Here is a 16,412-nt window from a genome sequence, read left to right on the forward strand (position 1 = left end):
TGGTACTGTATATTTTTTTTAAGGCATTAAATGAGGCTGAATTAACTGTTTCGCTAACAGAAAAGGCTCCGCTGATAGCCAGGTGTAGCAGTGGTAAGGTGTTGGGACTCTGCTTTTGAGACAGCTTTATGTAGGCCCTAACAGTTTGTGGGCACCGTTTGTCACCGTTATAGTGCAATTAATGTATTGTTTAGTGTTGTGTTGTGTTGTGTAGTGGCTTTGCTGGCATGCATACAATTTTTTAACTTTGCCCCACCAAAATGTACATGCTAGAATTGCCACTGCTTCCGCCAATTTAAAGTAGTTAAAGTAGTCAAATGGGTGGGGATTCCTATGGGTTGTAGCCTCAATGGCGCTGCCCATGCTATCACAGACGCTATAATGGCACAGATATAAAGCTGAGTCCTCTATCTATCTCTATGGTTGGGATGGAAAAATAGGTGACTGGCTAGACACACATTCTGAAAGATGTGCAACAGTCGTTGTTCATATGGTTCATCTTGTTCCATGAGCATGTTTTTTGGCTCAGTGATCACGATTGTGGGGGCCTTTATGCTAAATGTTTTGCAATGTGATTCATGATAGGAAAAAGGAGGGGGACTTTTAAGATGTGAAGACAGATGTGTTGCTTTTCAGCTGTGCAGTTACAAGCAATGTTTTCATTTTTTTCTCATAGAGATGTATAGAGTAAAAATTGGAATTGGAAGTGGAATTTTAATTTACTTCCTTAACTGAAAAGGAATTGACACCCAAACCCACCTTGTCTCAGCATTATCAGGCTGCATGTAACACAAAGGGATGTGTTTATAAAAGAGCACTTAGTATTGCATTTGGAGATAATGTATTGGGTGACAATGAGATAATAATTCAAATTTGAAATAATTGATGAGCATGGAAGCATGGAAGCTAATCTGCAAGCAAACATTGACACCTGGCTGCAACTCACCACACCTTACCTGTTTGGTGAATAGGATTGCAGTGTCCCAGTATTCAGGGTGCTTGTCATTGTATTTGTTTAAATTTTTCTGCCAAGAACAGAAACTGCGCAGAGTGAGGGCAGCATTGGTGGAAACCTTGGGTCCTTTCTCTGCTTCGTTGATCACCATGAAGCCCACCACCACTATGTTTATGGAATTCATGATGCTGGGGTGCTTGTAAAGCCTTGAAGCAACAGACATCAGGGTCAACAGGTAATGTTTCAAGTCGTCCCCGTGGAATTTGGCCATAGACTCATCAGCCACGACAAGAACCTCCACAAACCTAGGGATGGAGGCAAACCTTTTGGATCTACCCAGGCTCTTCAATACAGTTTCAGTCAGGCTGTCCATCTCCAGTCCTTTCATGCGTTTATATTTCTCAAAAGACCCTGAAAGGTTTTGGGTCAAACCAGGTTTTACTTCACACCTGTTCGTGGTAGAATTGCCGCTGGAGTCCCTGTCGCGTCCCCGGCGACGTATGACATGGGTTCTTCTTTCAGTATTCACTGTATATCCTCCTCCGGCCCTTTCGTTCCCAAGTGGATTGATAAAATATTCCATGCCCTGGTAAGAAAAGGCGCCTTGTAAGCCTTTGCACAGGCTCAGCGCAGCATACGATTCCTGGTCTGCATTGACATCACCAGAGTAGAAGCAGTGGTTCAGGTCTGTGGTTGCAGAGGAAGTTGATGCTAAGGAGCCGCTGTGGGGAGTGATGTTGGGCGCAATAAATGTAGAATCCGGTAAAAGGTTTAGATAACATTCTTGCCTGAAAGCAGTAATTTTAAAAACAACTAGCTGGTCATTCATTCTCCCCTCCGTCTGTCGAATAGTATGTCTTTCTAAATGTTGATGATCTAATCGAACAGGTACGCAAAAATCTATTTCCATGCAATAATTAAATTGAGCATATAATAGGACATCCATAAAAATAAACAGAGAGCCAATAAACATAGACATCTTTGTAATACAAAAACTATTATTTATCGATAAATCCGCCACTGTCCTTGGTGGTACCACGTCTGCATGTGAGGTTGATAATCCAGTGCGCTGTGTCACAGAGCCGCAGTTGAGCGTCCTCAAAGGATGAAAGACCAAAAGATGTGATCGATTCCCATCTTGAACCAGACTATTGAGCCCAGCCTGCTCTTTGGACTTTGTGAGTTTGACTCTCTGGAGTCATGTTCATAAACACTGAGAACTGTCAACGGAAATTCGGGGAGGTGCTGGGAAAAGCTCGTTGGACATAGTCTACCCCCTTGGTTTATGCTTTAAACCGCAGCCACTTGTAGCGCTCTAAATATTATTATCATCACATGTGGCAAGAGCTGAACTGTCTCGTCCCACTATCGGAACCAAAAGTGCGTCTCTGACGCAATAGGATGAACACTCATCACCTACCACAAAAGTACAGTTTTGGTTAAAAAAGAAATATTCAGACCAATTGTACTGTGTGAGTTATAGATTCAGGTGAAACTAATATGACTTAATCCGGCATAACTAATCGATTAATTAAACTATAATCTTGTACAAACTAATTATCGTACAGGGTAACTAGGCTTAATGACCTAACAGTTCAAACTCCATGCGTAATGCAAGTACACCCAAGATTGATTGAGAAATAGCCTAATAACATTTCAAAAATCACTTATGTTGCTCTAACCTGTTCCAGTGTGCAGTACATAGGCTATAGCTTAAAAACGAGCGACACCTGTTGCGCCTGGAGTAGAGTGCGCATCTCTGGTCATTCCCTCGCGTAAAATGTATGCCACTATTTAGTAATCAAATACTACCACCTAGTGGTTGAAATGCTTCCTCATAACCTTACCTAAAATAACCTACTTTTTATGTAGCGCTAACATGTCTCTTTGCCAACGCCACCTCGAAGCTTATGAGCCCAACGTAATATCAGCGTTCATTTGTTACATTATATTACAGTTTTGATCTCTTAAAGATAAATCTCTAATGTATTCCATGATATCCCTTTATCATTGGTTTATTCGACTGATGAGGACCATGGTCGTGATGGATATGTTATAGCCTACTTATGGGAGTCACTTGGGGGTCACTGCACTGGCAGTCACTCAAGTTCAGAAATAACTGACCGAGCCCTTAAATTATAGTATGGGTGTCCAGGTTGAAGCGTCATGTGCTGCAGGCCTATGCCGAGTTAATATTAGTTGCAGGGTTGTCAAACTGCAGCTATTTCAGACGGGGGGGTGTTGGTCTATTCTCATTGGATCCGTTGATTCCAAGAGTTTCTCATGAGGTACGAGTGGGAGGAGAATTTGAGGCAACGAGTGATATAAAAAACAATCCTCTTCTGTCCAGGGAAGACAAGAAAGTATAAATACCTCCGCTACTCCTAGTATTCAGTGGTGCTGCCGAGTGGTAGAACAGTATTTTAGCTCCGCTATAATAGCAATGAAGATCACACAATTAAACTAAAAATAACTGACATTCTCGACACAGACTGACTATACAGCATTGGATTTTTTATACATTATATTGATGAAAAAATATTTTAGGTCGCCAAGACTAAAAATAGCAGTGACTCAAGATTTCTACCGACTACAGATACTATCAATTGACGAGTCCAGCTGCGTTTGGGCTTGGTCCGGAATTTCGGTTGAAAGCTTGTCTTTGTTTTAATAGCTTTTTGAGTGCAATTTCCATTGCAGAAGATGTGTTCAAAACGGTGTTTCGTTTTACTAGTTCTGTGCGTATTAGACAAATCACTTTCGAAATTGTTTGAATCCGAGGAAATTGTACCTGTCAGGATAAATGGAAGAAACAGCGGTCGTTTTTGGAAACGAAGTGAAGAACAGCCCAGGTTTAGACTCAGTGCCTTTGGTCGCGATTTCACTTTGAATTTAAGCCCGGATAACAGTTTCTTATCTCCTACACTGACAATTCAACGCATCAAAGCAAAAGATATCCACACTTTACGCAGCGCCTCAGGTGCCCAAGGGAGACACTCTGAAACTGAAACTGACTTTCACAACTTGATAAACAAGACCGAGGAGATAGAAAGAGATTTGAGAAGCTGTTTTTACTCGGGGACTGTGGACTCCAACCAAGATTCTGTTGTTGCGGTCAGTATCTGTTATGGCATCCTTGGATCGTTTGTTACAGACGGGGATGAGTATTTAATTGAGCCCAAAGTGCTCGGCTCAGGGAGGAGGGAGAGATCCACTGAACAGTTACATTTTATCAAAAGAAGGACGCCCACAGAAGCACCAAATCACACTAAAACTGTCTTTGATCAACTGAGGGAGGAGAGTAATGTAAAAGCAGACAACGAACGTTTTCTGCACGAGAAAAAAGATCCTGAGAGACAATTACGAGGGAAACGCTTTGTATCAGCACCACGATTTATTGAGACGCTGGTGGTTGCAGACACGTCGATGACACATTTCTATGGAGATGAGATAAAGGTAGGATATATTCGAGTAAAATAGCCCATGCTGATTCACTCATTTGATTGCATTTAACAAAAATGAAAGTGCCATACTGTCACAAAATTCTATATTGATAATTTACAACATAATTGCAATGACACTTTCTTGCGCACAAAAACTGGTTGAATCAAAGTTGTTTCCACATAATTTAAACCGCCAAAAAATCAATATGATGACTGAATTAACGTGGAAAACTGAGTGTATTAACACAAAGTCAATGTAAGGGCATTTCCTATTTTTTTCCCACACAACTTTTAACCTAAATCCAATGACATGGTGACATTTGCTGTTGATTTCACGTTTAATTCGCTGTTAGTTGACAACTCAACCAAATGTAAATCAAAACTAGACCTTGAACCGACATCTGTACCCAGTGGGAACTTTTCTTAACAGGCTAGTTCAAGGTTTAAAATCAATCCAACTCCCAATGCGGAAACACCCACAATCAAATGCTTTAAAGAAGAAAAACACATTTCTGTTTCAATTGAAATAATTCTAGGCTATATTTTGGATGCAGGAACAATGTTTCTGCTCTGTTATGCAAGACTAGGCGCTCCACACTTGCTATTTATCTGATATGCATGGTGTAAACTAAGTTGGAGTAATGAGATCATTTAAAAAGTAGAGTTCATAGAGATTAATGATGGGATTGGGAAACATCTGATAAAGTCAGGCAGGAGAATTATGCTTTGGCAGTAATTTCGTTCCGCATTCTTTATGACTTAGCTATGAGCATCACCATTAAACAATGTTGGGGTCATGCAAATGATAAAGAGCATTTGACATTTTTAAGGATACTTCCTTTTTTTGTGTACAGTACCAATCAAAAGTTTGGACACCTACTCATTCCAGGGTTTTTCTTTATTTTTTTACTATTTTCTACATTGTAGAATAATAGTAAAAATAAAGAGAACCTGGAATGAGTAGGTGTCCAAACTTTTGACTGGTACTGTATGTGTTTTAATTCCAGTCTCGCTGTTATTTCACTCGCTTAGTTTTAGGATTTTAGCTTAAATCATCACCAACAGTGTTGCCTTGTAAGCCTCTCTAATATCTAACTGCCTGTTGTCCTCCCTTGATCTAGCACTATATCCTGACCTTGGTCTCTGTGGCAGCCCAGCTTTACAAACATCCCAGTATCAAGAACCCTGTCCACATGGTGGTGGTGAAAATGGTGGTGGTGGAAGACGAGGAGGTTGGACCGTCACTCTCCAATAACGGGGGAGTCGCTCTGCGTAATTTCTGTGCCTGGCAACAACAGTTCAACCCGGCCAGCCAGAGGCATCCTGAGCACTACGACACTGCTCTGCTTTTTACCCGAGAGGTGAGCACTGCCTACCCAAAATGTATACTGTTACAGATTACATCAATGTCACAGGATCTCCCCAACCCCTTATTCCATAACCATATGGTTTGGAGAGTTAATGAAATAATCTAATATTTTATTATGTGATCTCTAATGAAATACAATTGCCTGTGTCAATGAATCAGATCGGATGAGCTTTGAAACCTATAGGGCTGAAGGCTCTCCTATGAGCTATTTTTAGAATGGTTACAAATCAGCCTTGAGTGATGATGACATCCCTTAAAATGGCCAGAGTATGGGTGTGATGTTGCTGCCCTGAATTTGACCTGCCAAAGAATGTGTGCCACATGTCTTGTCATAAGATAAACCAAAAACTTGAGACCTAAATTGGAAGTAGTTTGCACATGCGGTCTCCAGTGAGTGATGCTTCTGCAAAACAAGGTGTACACATGCTGAGTTGAATTCAGCATGTCTCTCTAAGTCCAGATGTCCTTTGAATCATGTATGGTTGTGTCTTGTGGTTTGGGACATATTCCCCAGGAAACATGTATCTCAGTTAGAGAGCCAGCCTGACATGTGAAGGGAAAGGCATGTTGTTGAAATATATCTCTGATATCACACCATTACTTTCCCCACATCATAGATCTGCTTCAGTCTGCCAGGAATATTTATTTGCTTCATTTTATAATGGAAACATTGAGGGGGAAAAAACAACCAGGGACAAATAGAAATGCTGTCTAAAGATTCACTGTTTGAAACCGCTGCTGTCTGTCTTCCAGGATATTTGTGGACATCAGAGTTGTGACACCCTAGGGGTTGCTGATGTGGGAACCATGTGCGATCCAAAAAGGAGTTGCTCTGTCATTGAGGACAATGGACTTCAAGCAGCCTTCACTGCTGCCCATGAACTTGGTATGACGTGGGCATTAAAAAAATAAAACTTTCTCAAACTTCTATAGCGACCATATATAAAGATACTATAGGTCTCCATACATTTTTCCTCTTGTCAAATATGTTCCTCTATATGCACAGAAATATTGTCCACAAATAACTTAATTTGGACAGAAAGGGGCACACCCATGAGCCGAAAGATTATGCAAAAGTTTGTTAGCCTACAACTAATAATTGTGTGGAGATAAGGAGATAAGAACTTGATAAGATAGTCAACCCCCAAGCCTAATGTAGATGTAAACTATTAGTAACTTTACTTCCATAGCATACCTTAAATAGTTCAAATTGAATTTGAATTGGTTTTCAGGGTGTCTCTTTCGTCCCATGATCGGTACTGAATACTGATACAGTATTGTTCTCCTTTAGGCCATGTGCTGAGTATGCCTCACGACGACTCCAAGAATTGCGAAAGGATGTTTGGGAATCTAGGCGGCCATCACATGATGGCCCCTCTGTTCGTTCACCTCAACAAGACTTTCCCCTGGTCCCCTTGCAGCGCTCTCTACGTCACAGAGTTCTTTGACAACGGACACGGTATGTCATGCTGACAAACAACACTGACAACTCTGATGTAGGCAAATAAAACTTATTTGGTAACACTTTCTAGGAGGAAAGTGTTAAAGTGTTTATTTTCATTGAACGTTTTTAATTGATTTGATATTACAATACCTTTTTACAACTATTGTACTTGTTTTATTCAACTGCATATATTTCACAATATCTGAATACTGTGTGTTGACGTCAGAAGGCTGAACGTGAATGAAATCCGATATATATTTAAAAGCCCCCTTTTTTTACTAGAGCCTTCTGTTTTTACTAGAGCCTTCTGTTTAACTAGAGCCGTCTAGGTTAAACCACTCTTATGAGGGCCCAGTTTTCACTTCTGTATTTACTTTTACAATATCTACCCAATTAAACTAAATATGGCCTCTGAAAATACTCTTCCAGGAGGCTTATAACAAGTTAAAAAGCATTATACCTGCGGGCTTCACAAGTGTTCACAATGTTACCTAAGTTCTCACCTCAGGTTTTCTTATATGCAAAAGACTCTCTGCAGTTGCACAAAATCTTCATATGGAGATACGGTGCATTTGGAAAGTATTCTCCTTGACTCCTTGATTTTTCCACATTTTGTTACGTTACTGCCTTATTCAAAAAAATCCTCATCAATCTACACATAATACCCCATAATGACAAAAACGAAAACAGGTTTTTAGAAATTTTTGCAAAGTTATGAAATATAAAAAACATAACTTATGGAAATAAGTATTCAGACCCTTTGCTATGAGACTCGAAATTGAGCTCAGGTGCATCCTGTTTCCATTGATCATCCTTGATGTTTCTACATCTTGATTGGAGTCCACCTGTGGTAAATTCAATTGATTAGACATGATTTGGAAAGGCACACACCTGTCTAGATAAGGTCCCATAGTTGACTGTGCATGTCCGAGCAAAAACCAAACCATGAGGTTGAAGGAATTGCCCGTAGAGCTCCGAGACAGGATTTTGTCGAGGCACAGATCTGGGGAAGGGTACCAAAACATTTCTGTAGAATTGAAGTTCCCCAAGAACACAGTGGCCTCCATCATTCTTAAATGGAAGAAGTTTGGAACCACCAAGACTCTTCCTAGAGCTGGCCGCCCGGCCAAACTGAGCAATCGCGGGAGAAGGCCCTTGGTCAGGGAGGTGACACTCTGACAGAGCTATAGAGTTCCTCTGTGGATATGGGAGAACCTTCCAGAAGGACAACCATCTCTGCAGCACTCCACCAATCAGGCCTTTATGGTATGGCCTTTTTAGAAATGTCTAAAAATCTGTTATTGCTTTGTCATTATGGGGTATTGTGCATAGATTTGAGAAGAAAAACAACAATTTTAATCAATTTTAGAATAAGGCTGTAACGTAACAAAATGTGAAAAGTCAAGGGGTCAGAATACCGAATGCACTGTACATTGGAGACGTCATAAGGAAATGAGAGATTGGCTGCCAGGTTGTTTGTGGTTACTACTTGAAATTGGGAGTGAATGGCAATGTGTTTGTAATTTGAAAAAATGTGTATTATTTGTAACATTTATTCACGACCTTCCTTTCCTCTGAGTCATACTTACAGAGAAGGTTTTGTTTCTCATGAGCCAAAAGTAACAGCTGTTACAAGCAAATGTTCTTTATCAGTTAGTCAGTGATTCCAAAGAGAGCGTATGTGGCTAAGAATGTGGTCTGAACACTGGGTCAAGAACAACATCACACTAAAGCTCATTGAACATTTCTCCAAATAAACTCAGCAAAAAAAGAAAGGGCCCATTTTCAGGACCCTGTCTTTCAAAGATAATTCGTAAAAATCCAAATAACTTCACAGATCTTCATTGTAAAGTGTTTAAACACCGTTTCCCATGCTTGTTCAATGAACCATAAACAATTAATGAACATGCACCTGTGGAACGGTCGTTAAGACACTAACAGCTTACAGACGGTAGGCAATTAAGGTCACAGTTATGAACACTTAGGACACTAAAGAGGCCTTTCTACTGACTCTGAAAAACACCAAAGGAAAGATGCCCAGGGTCCCTGCTCATCTGTGTGAACGTGCTTTAGGCATGCTGCAGGAGACATGAGGACTGCAGATGTGGCCAGGGCAATAAATTGCAATGTCCGTACTGTGAGATGCCTAAGACAGCACTACACGGAGACAGGACAGACAGCTGATCGTCCTCGCAGTGGCAGACCACGTGTAACAACACCTGCACAGGATTGGTATATCCTAACATCACACCTGCGGGACAGGTACAGGATGGCAACAACTGCCCGAGTTACACCAGGAATGCACAATCCCTCCATCAGTGCTGAGACTGTCCGCAATAGGCTGAGAGAGGCTGGACTGAGGCCTTGTAGGCCTGTTGTAAGGCAGGTCCTCACCAGACCTCACTGGCAACAACGTCTCCTATGGGCACAACCCCACCGTCGCTGGACCAGACAGCACTGGCAAAAAGTGCTCTTCACTGACGAGTCGCGGTTTTGTCTCACCAGGGGTGATGGTCGGATTCGTGTGTATTGTCGAATGAATGAGCGTTACACTGAGGCCTGTACTCTGGAGCGAGATCGATTTGGAGGTGGAGGGTCCGTCAAGGTCTTGGGCGGTGTGTCACAGCATCATCGGACTGAACTTGCTGTCATTGCAGGGAATCTCAACACTGTGCGTTACAGGGAAGACATCCTCTTCCCTCATGTGGTACCCTTCCTGCAGGCTCATCCAGCATGACCCTCCAGCATGACAATGCCACCAGCCATACTGCTCGTTCTCTGCGTGATTTCCTGCAAGACTGGAATGTCAGTGTTCTGCCATGGCCAGCGAAGAGCCTGGATCTCAATCCCATTGAGCACGTCTGGGACCTGTTGGATTGGAGGGTGAGGGCTAGGGCCATTCCCCCCAGAAATGTCCGGGAACTTGCAGGTGCCTTTGTGGAAGAGAGGGGTAACATCTCACAGCAAGAACAGGCAAATCTGGTGCAGTCCATGAGGAGGAGATGCACTGCAGTACTTAATGCAGCTGGTGGCCACACCAGATACTGACTGTTACTTTTGATTTTGACCCTCCCTTTGTTCAGGGACACATTATTCAATTTCTGTTAGTCACACGTCTTTGGAACTTGTTCAGTTTATGTCTCAGTTGTTGAATCTTGTTATGTTCATACAAATATTTACACATGTTAAGTTTGCTGAAAATAAACACAGTTGACAGTGAGAGGATGTTTCTTTTCCTGCTGAGTTTAGGTGATCATGGGTTTGAGAAGCTTCACCAGCTGTTCAGAATGTGACTGTGAGAAGACTCCAACAAAGTCAGCCTCTGTCACTGTCAAATCTCCACATTATACAACCTTCAGATTTTTTAAAAACAGAACTCTTGTGTGTTGAATCACAGGCGACTGCCTCTTGGATCCACCGGAGAGCATCTTACCGTTACCCAGTGAACTCCCAGGCACCACATACAGCCTCGACCGCCAGTGTCAGCAGATGTTTGGGGAGGAGTTTGTGCACTGCCCCAACACCTCTGACAGTGACGTCTGCAGCCAGCTGTGGTGCCGGGAGGAGGGCAAGCCCCACTGCACCACCAAAAACGGCAGCCTCCACTGGGCGGATGGCACCACGTGCGCCACCAACAAGAGCTGTCTGCACGGTGCATGCATGGCCGCCCACGAAGTCACGCAGCCAAAGGTAAGCCCTAGTTTTTCTCAGAAAAGGGGGGAGAAAAAAAATCTCCCATATTTGGTCTTGTAGTATTGCATTTTGACACAAACGCTGGCTCAGAATGCCTTGTTAGTTACTATACTGTATGTGTATTCATTTATCTCTGATAGAGTATTTCCTTCCTGTGTTGTAAGGAAGACCGTACTTTTGAGAGTACAAGCTCTTAAGCATGTCAATAAATTTGATTTATAAACTGACATGCTGGCAGTAAATATACTTTTTGCTCACCCACTAATAAAAGCTTGTGAAAACACACACATGAACACACACAACACAGTTTAGTATTGCCAAGGGCGCCACGGGTTCTGCAAGTGGTGACACACAGGACAGGAATGTGGGAGACAGCAGAAGCGTGCCACACTGACAGACAGATTTACCCAAGTCATGGCATGCCAAGAGACGCTGATGCCTCAGCCTAGACTGTGGTTGAGTTGGACGGCTCATGTTATCATGGCACTCAGTACTCAATCTGTTACGTTTTGGCTTTACCACAGGTGGTTGTGGATGGCGGCTGGGGCGCTTGGGGACCATGGCAACAGTGCTCCAGGACATGTGGAGGGGGTGTGGAGTTCTCCTACAGGGAGTGCACAGATCCCGTGCCCCAGAACGGCGGCAAATACTGCGAGGGCCAGAGAGTTCAGTACCAGTCTTGCAACACCCAGGCGTGTGAGGATAATGATGGTAAGCCATATTTTGTCTATGTACTTGCACTATAGAATTTCACTTTTTTATATAGTGGTGAGCTATAGTGATGTTTTTAACCTAGGTTTTTCAATAAATGTCTCTGCTTTGATATTAGTTCGATGGATTTTTTTTTTTGCTTTGTCATTTTCTCCAACCTTAGTGAAGAGTTTTAGAGAGGAGCAGTGTGAGAAGTACAACACCTTCAACTATCTGGACATTCTGGGGAACATGAAGCAATGGATTCCAAAGTACGCTGGTGTGTCGCCCCGGGACAGGTGTAAACTCTTCTGCCGGGCCAAAGGCAGCAGTGAATTCAAAGTCTTTGAAGCCAAGGTATGTTCACTAAAAATCTGTAGAAAGTTAGCCACTGTAAATAAATATTTTACAGCTTGCCTTCACTGTTTGGTGAATCACAGTGTTTAGTAAATTGAGACTTCAACTTTGCATTTGTGGTCCATAGGTTGTCGACGGCACCACATGTGGTCCCGACACTACGTCTGTCTGTGTACAAGGCCAATGTGTCAAGGCGGGCTGTGACAAAGAGATCGGCTCCAACAAGAGGCTTGACAAGTGTGGCTTGTGTGGTGGGAATGGCCTCAGTTGCAGGAAGATCACTGGTTCATACAACAAAGCCACGTGAGTACACCTAAATATTCCAATTACATTTCTGGTAACAAGCATGTATGACCCTAATAGCTATTATCATCTAATTATGATCCAGACTAAATAATAGTCATATTTAGAAAGTATTATTGGTTGATTGTCTTTTGTGCTGCTGATGTGATTACAGCTGAAATGAAACATTTAGCTTTTTTCTTTCAGTTACGGTTATAGCGACATTGTGACCATTCCTGTCGGGGCTACCAATATTGACATCAAACAGCGCAGCCATAGAAACATCAAACACGATGGAAACTACCTGGCGATCAAGCGAGAGAGCGGTGGCTACATACTAAATGGTAACTTCTCTGTATCCACGGTGGAGCAGGATATCCCTGTTCTCGGGGCTGTGCTGAAGTACAGTGGCTCATCCACCACCTTAGAGAGAATCCAAAGCTTCAGACAACTGAGGGAGGCCATCACCATCCAGTTGCTGGCCACTGCTGGGGAGGCATCTCCACCCAAGGTCAAATACACATTCTTTATCCCCAAAGATGTGCATTTCACTAAATCCAAAGAGAGAAAGGCTTCGCTGCATATGATCCAGGCTTTTGGTGTGCCCCAGTGGCGTTTGGGCGAATGGTCAGAATGCTCCAAGAGTTGCGGCTCAGGGTGGTCCCGAAGGAACGTCGAATGCAGAGACAACGCTGGTTTCCATTCCAATACCTGCGATAAGGACCTGAAACCCACAGATATCAGACCCTGTGCTGATCTGCCGTGCCCCATCTGGCAAATGGGGCCTTGGTCATCCTGTTCACAAACTTGTGGCCAGGGGGAACGCCGACGCAGTGTTGTCTGTATAGACTACACCGGCAAGACTGTTGAGTCGGAGAAGTGTGACACCAATAAGCAACCCGCGCCAGTGTCGGGAGAGTGTGTTTACCAAATGTGCTAGCGAGGAGCCATGAAGATAGAGAACTTTGGTAGGGGTAGTGTACTGGACCCTTAACCACTCCGACCCGACCGTGCTTTAGAGAAAAGCAGGGAAACCCTAGTTTGGAAATTTAAGAGTGCACTAACTAACCCGGACAGGTTCAGAGCACTGGCCTGTGACTTTGTTTTACAACCACTAGAGAAGTTTCAACCAATAGAGATCTACCTCAGGATGTACATGTTTTGATAAAATAGACAAAGGTACTGTGTGCAAATTATTATTCTCTCCTAAAAGCTATTACTTTGCAGAAAACCTACTGACAAACACCATTGCGGTTAAATATACCTCAATTTTCCAGCATATAACCCAGAACTATACAGTCAGAGACTCAGAGCCAATAAATGAACTGGGTAAATAAAGTTAGTCTAAAGGCATACTATTTGTACCATAACATGTGACATTATTTGTACCATAACATGTGACATTATTCGTACCATAACATGTGACATTATCATTGCAAGACAACTACTTAGTGCTTATTATTTAGAGTAAAAGGGGTTTGTGTAAGCATTTGTTTAGGTACACAATATGGAAAACTTTGTAAAATACATACTTTATTTGTGGTTTGCTCTTTTGTTTAATTTCCTTTGAAAAAAATATATTTTCTAAATGTGAGATTGTGTTATTGCCTGTAAAAAAAGAAAAAAAAGAACGACTGTCAAAAAAATTATCAAATCTATCTGCTATTTTATTGATTAATGATATGTGGTACTGATATGCTTACAGATAAATGTTAATTCTCCCATTATCATTCAAATCATACAGGTGATTAGGTCTTCTATTGACTAATCTCTCATGGACAGACTACGTAACATAATCTGACGCAATTACGATTTTAGTTCTGGGCTTCCGAGATTAGACGTTGATAGAAGAATGTACTTTGTAACAAAAAAAGCAACCAGCATAGTTAGTAGTAAGAATGAACCAGACATTTTAGTGTTCATAATTTATTTATTTTTTTAATAAGTTTGAGTTTACACTTTCTTTGTGTAAAATTTAGTTTAGCATAGACAATGGTCAGGAATTTGATCTGAGGCAAAAGTGTAACAGGGGACTGTTCCTCTGTTCTGCACCTTTTTATGTAGTGTTTTAAAGGAATTCTATGGCTACAGAGAATTGGAAGTACACCCAAATTCATTATAAACATGTGTAAAATGGTATGTTATGGTGCATCAAAAATATGATCTATTTGCATAAAGAACAACTCCTTTGTAGTAATTTCATAGTTGTGTTTAAAATGTTATTATTCATAATGTGAAGAATGCTCTATTTGTTTGTCAGATGTCTATGTATATGTTTGATTTCTCATTCCAGTTTTGTATGTCATAAAACAAAAAAGGCAAAATATGATATACCTTCAGTGAAGGACCATACTATATTATTATTATTGTAGCTTCCTTTTTTAAAGCTATTTATTTTTGTAAAGTTTTTACCTTGGACATGAAATTCTAACATTTTCAGATGCTGCTGTCTTTGAGATTTATGTCTACAATAAAATGGTAAAATACATCACATTTTACTATATGCTGTAAGCATTGAGTTGTCTTGTTTTTACCCGTTTGGAAAGTTAAAGACCCACTTTAGCTATGTTTGGCCTACATCAGGCCTGGTTCTCCTTCCACTGCAGTCTGCTGGTTAAACACAGAAAATTAAAATATGTGCAAACTACACACATTGAACAATCTTCTCATTAGATGGGCATTGTCACGGATTCCCCCGGTACTGCTGCTCTTTCTGTGCACCAGTTCCGGAGATCTACGTCACTGAACTGTCTCATTACGCACACCTGATTCCATTTTCCCTGATTAGTAATTCTATATATGTGCCCTCTTTACCGTTGTCTTGTCGGTTATTGTTCCCATGTCCGTTGGTCTGTGAGTACCTGTGCTTTATTTCGGCTTTCGTGCTGCGTGTATTGTGCATTAGCTTTATGGGTCTCGCCCCGTGTAGTGTATTGCGGGTCTCGTCCCGTGTATTTATTAGAGGTTTTACCTCGCTCTTTTGTTTGGGTTACATCCCTGTGTTTTTGTATACGTGTTTGTTTTGGGCTTCGTCCCTGTGCCTTTCATGGCATGTTGTATTTTTGGGTGGAGTATTAAAACACCCTATTACGTATTCCTGCGCCTGTCTCCAATCCTTTATACAATATGACAGACATACACTTCAGACAATGAAAGTATGTTTTAAATTATCCTTGGTCCATAATTTCTGTTCATCTGGCTAGCATTTATGGGCTTATTGTATTACATGAAAACATCTTGATCAGTTAGTTTTGAGGTACCGTAGCCAATATGAAAGGAGCTATTTGACAGCATGATCCTCATCCAAACAGAAGAATTCAGAGGCTAATGGACTATCTCCAGTATCATCCACTAGAATGGTCCAGAACTGTGTCTGCAGACTCTTGACCACAGTATAACAATAACATATTCAGAGATTAACCTGCAGCTGTGCCTGCAGAAATTATAGCTAATTGCTTTGGATACATGACAAATCAAATGCAAAAAAAAATCCCTTTTAATTTCCACACAATGTTTTTGGGGTACAGCTCATGGATTCTGCTCATTTATTCTTAGGGCAATTCAATGGGATGCTAATAGGCTTCCCACTGGTTGAATCAACGTTGTTTCCATGTCATTTCAATGAAATGACATTGAACCAACATGAAATAGAGGTTGAATTGATGTTTATGCCCAGTGGGTTGACTACATAATACGATGGGGTAAGAAAAGTAGTGTTACTAGTGGCCTAGTAGGCTACAAAGCAACCTCTTCAACGGGTTTGGGCCTCTTGGTGTTAAGGTGTTGGACTGACAGAGACCCGTGTTCAAGTCCCCGTTGGGCTACTGGTTAAGGGCCTTACACACAGGGAACTGCAAACCCTGTCAAAGCCACCTACAGTTTATGAAAAATCTTAAACTGTAACAGGACAATGTGGAGAGTGAGCTGTAACAGGGGCTTGATCCATGGATCCTGCGATGCAAAGGTGCAAACACTACTCCCTGCGCCACAAAAGCCTGGGCCTCCCCTCATGGAAAAGTACTACTGAATTACTACACAACCTATTTGTGCAGTAGTGACTATGTAGCGACTTGTAGGAATTGTGTAGTAAATGTGTAATTTATGCACTACTCAAGATACACAAGTAGTGTTCAGTATGAAAACAGTAGTGTTTCCAGTAGTAATCAGGTAAAGATTAAC

General features: G+C 41.7%; 2 protein-coding genes across 2 annotated transcripts in view; one reads left to right on the forward strand and one right to left on the reverse strand.

Moving 5' to 3' along the window:
• Positions 1-2,236, reverse strand: part of LOC139548574 (A disintegrin and metalloproteinase with thrombospondin motifs 15-like) — a 30,952-nt gene extending 28,716 nt beyond the window's left edge. The window contains exon 1 of the mRNA XM_071358325.1: positions 957-2,236. Within this exon, the coding sequence (XP_071214426.1) occupies positions 957-1,934 (978 nt within the window). The 5' untranslated portion in view covers positions 1,935-2,236. The remainder of the gene's footprint in view (positions 1-956) is intronic.
• Positions 2,237-3,324: 1,088 nt separating this feature from the next.
• On the forward strand, positions 3,325-14,744 carry LOC139547903 (A disintegrin and metalloproteinase with thrombospondin motifs 8-like). Its single transcript, XM_071357071.1, has 9 exons — positions 3,325-4,411; positions 5,520-5,759; positions 6,521-6,653; positions 7,059-7,226; positions 10,609-10,901; positions 11,429-11,615; positions 11,779-11,951; positions 12,079-12,254; positions 12,441-14,744. Exons 1-9 carry the CDS (start codon positions 3,659-3,661, stop codon positions 13,171-13,173), a joined length of 2,856 nt encoding a protein of 951 aa, XP_071213172.1. The 5' UTR covers positions 3,325-3,658; the 3' UTR covers positions 13,174-14,744.
• The last annotated feature ends 1,668 nt before the right edge of the window (positions 14,745-16,412 follow it).

The sequence above is a fragment of the Salvelinus alpinus genome, chromosome 21 (genome assembly GCF_045679555.1).
Source record: "Salvelinus alpinus chromosome 21, SLU_Salpinus.1, whole genome shotgun sequence".
Classification (NCBI taxonomy): Eukaryota; Metazoa; Chordata; class Actinopteri; order Salmoniformes; family Salmonidae; genus Salvelinus; species Salvelinus alpinus.

Coding starts and splice junctions, on each gene's coding strand:
- LOC139547903 (XM_071357071.1), top strand. CDS start 3,659: ATGTGTTCAAAACGGTGTTTCGTTTTACTAGTTCTGTGCGTATTAGAC. Junction 6,654..7,058: donor CACTGCTGCCCATGAACTTG/GTATGACGTGGG, acceptor GTTCTCCTTTAG/GCCATGTGCTGAGTATGCCT. Junction 7,227..10,608: donor GTTCTTTGACAACGGACACG/GTATGTCATGCT, acceptor GTTGAATCACAG/GCGACTGCCTCTTGGATCCA.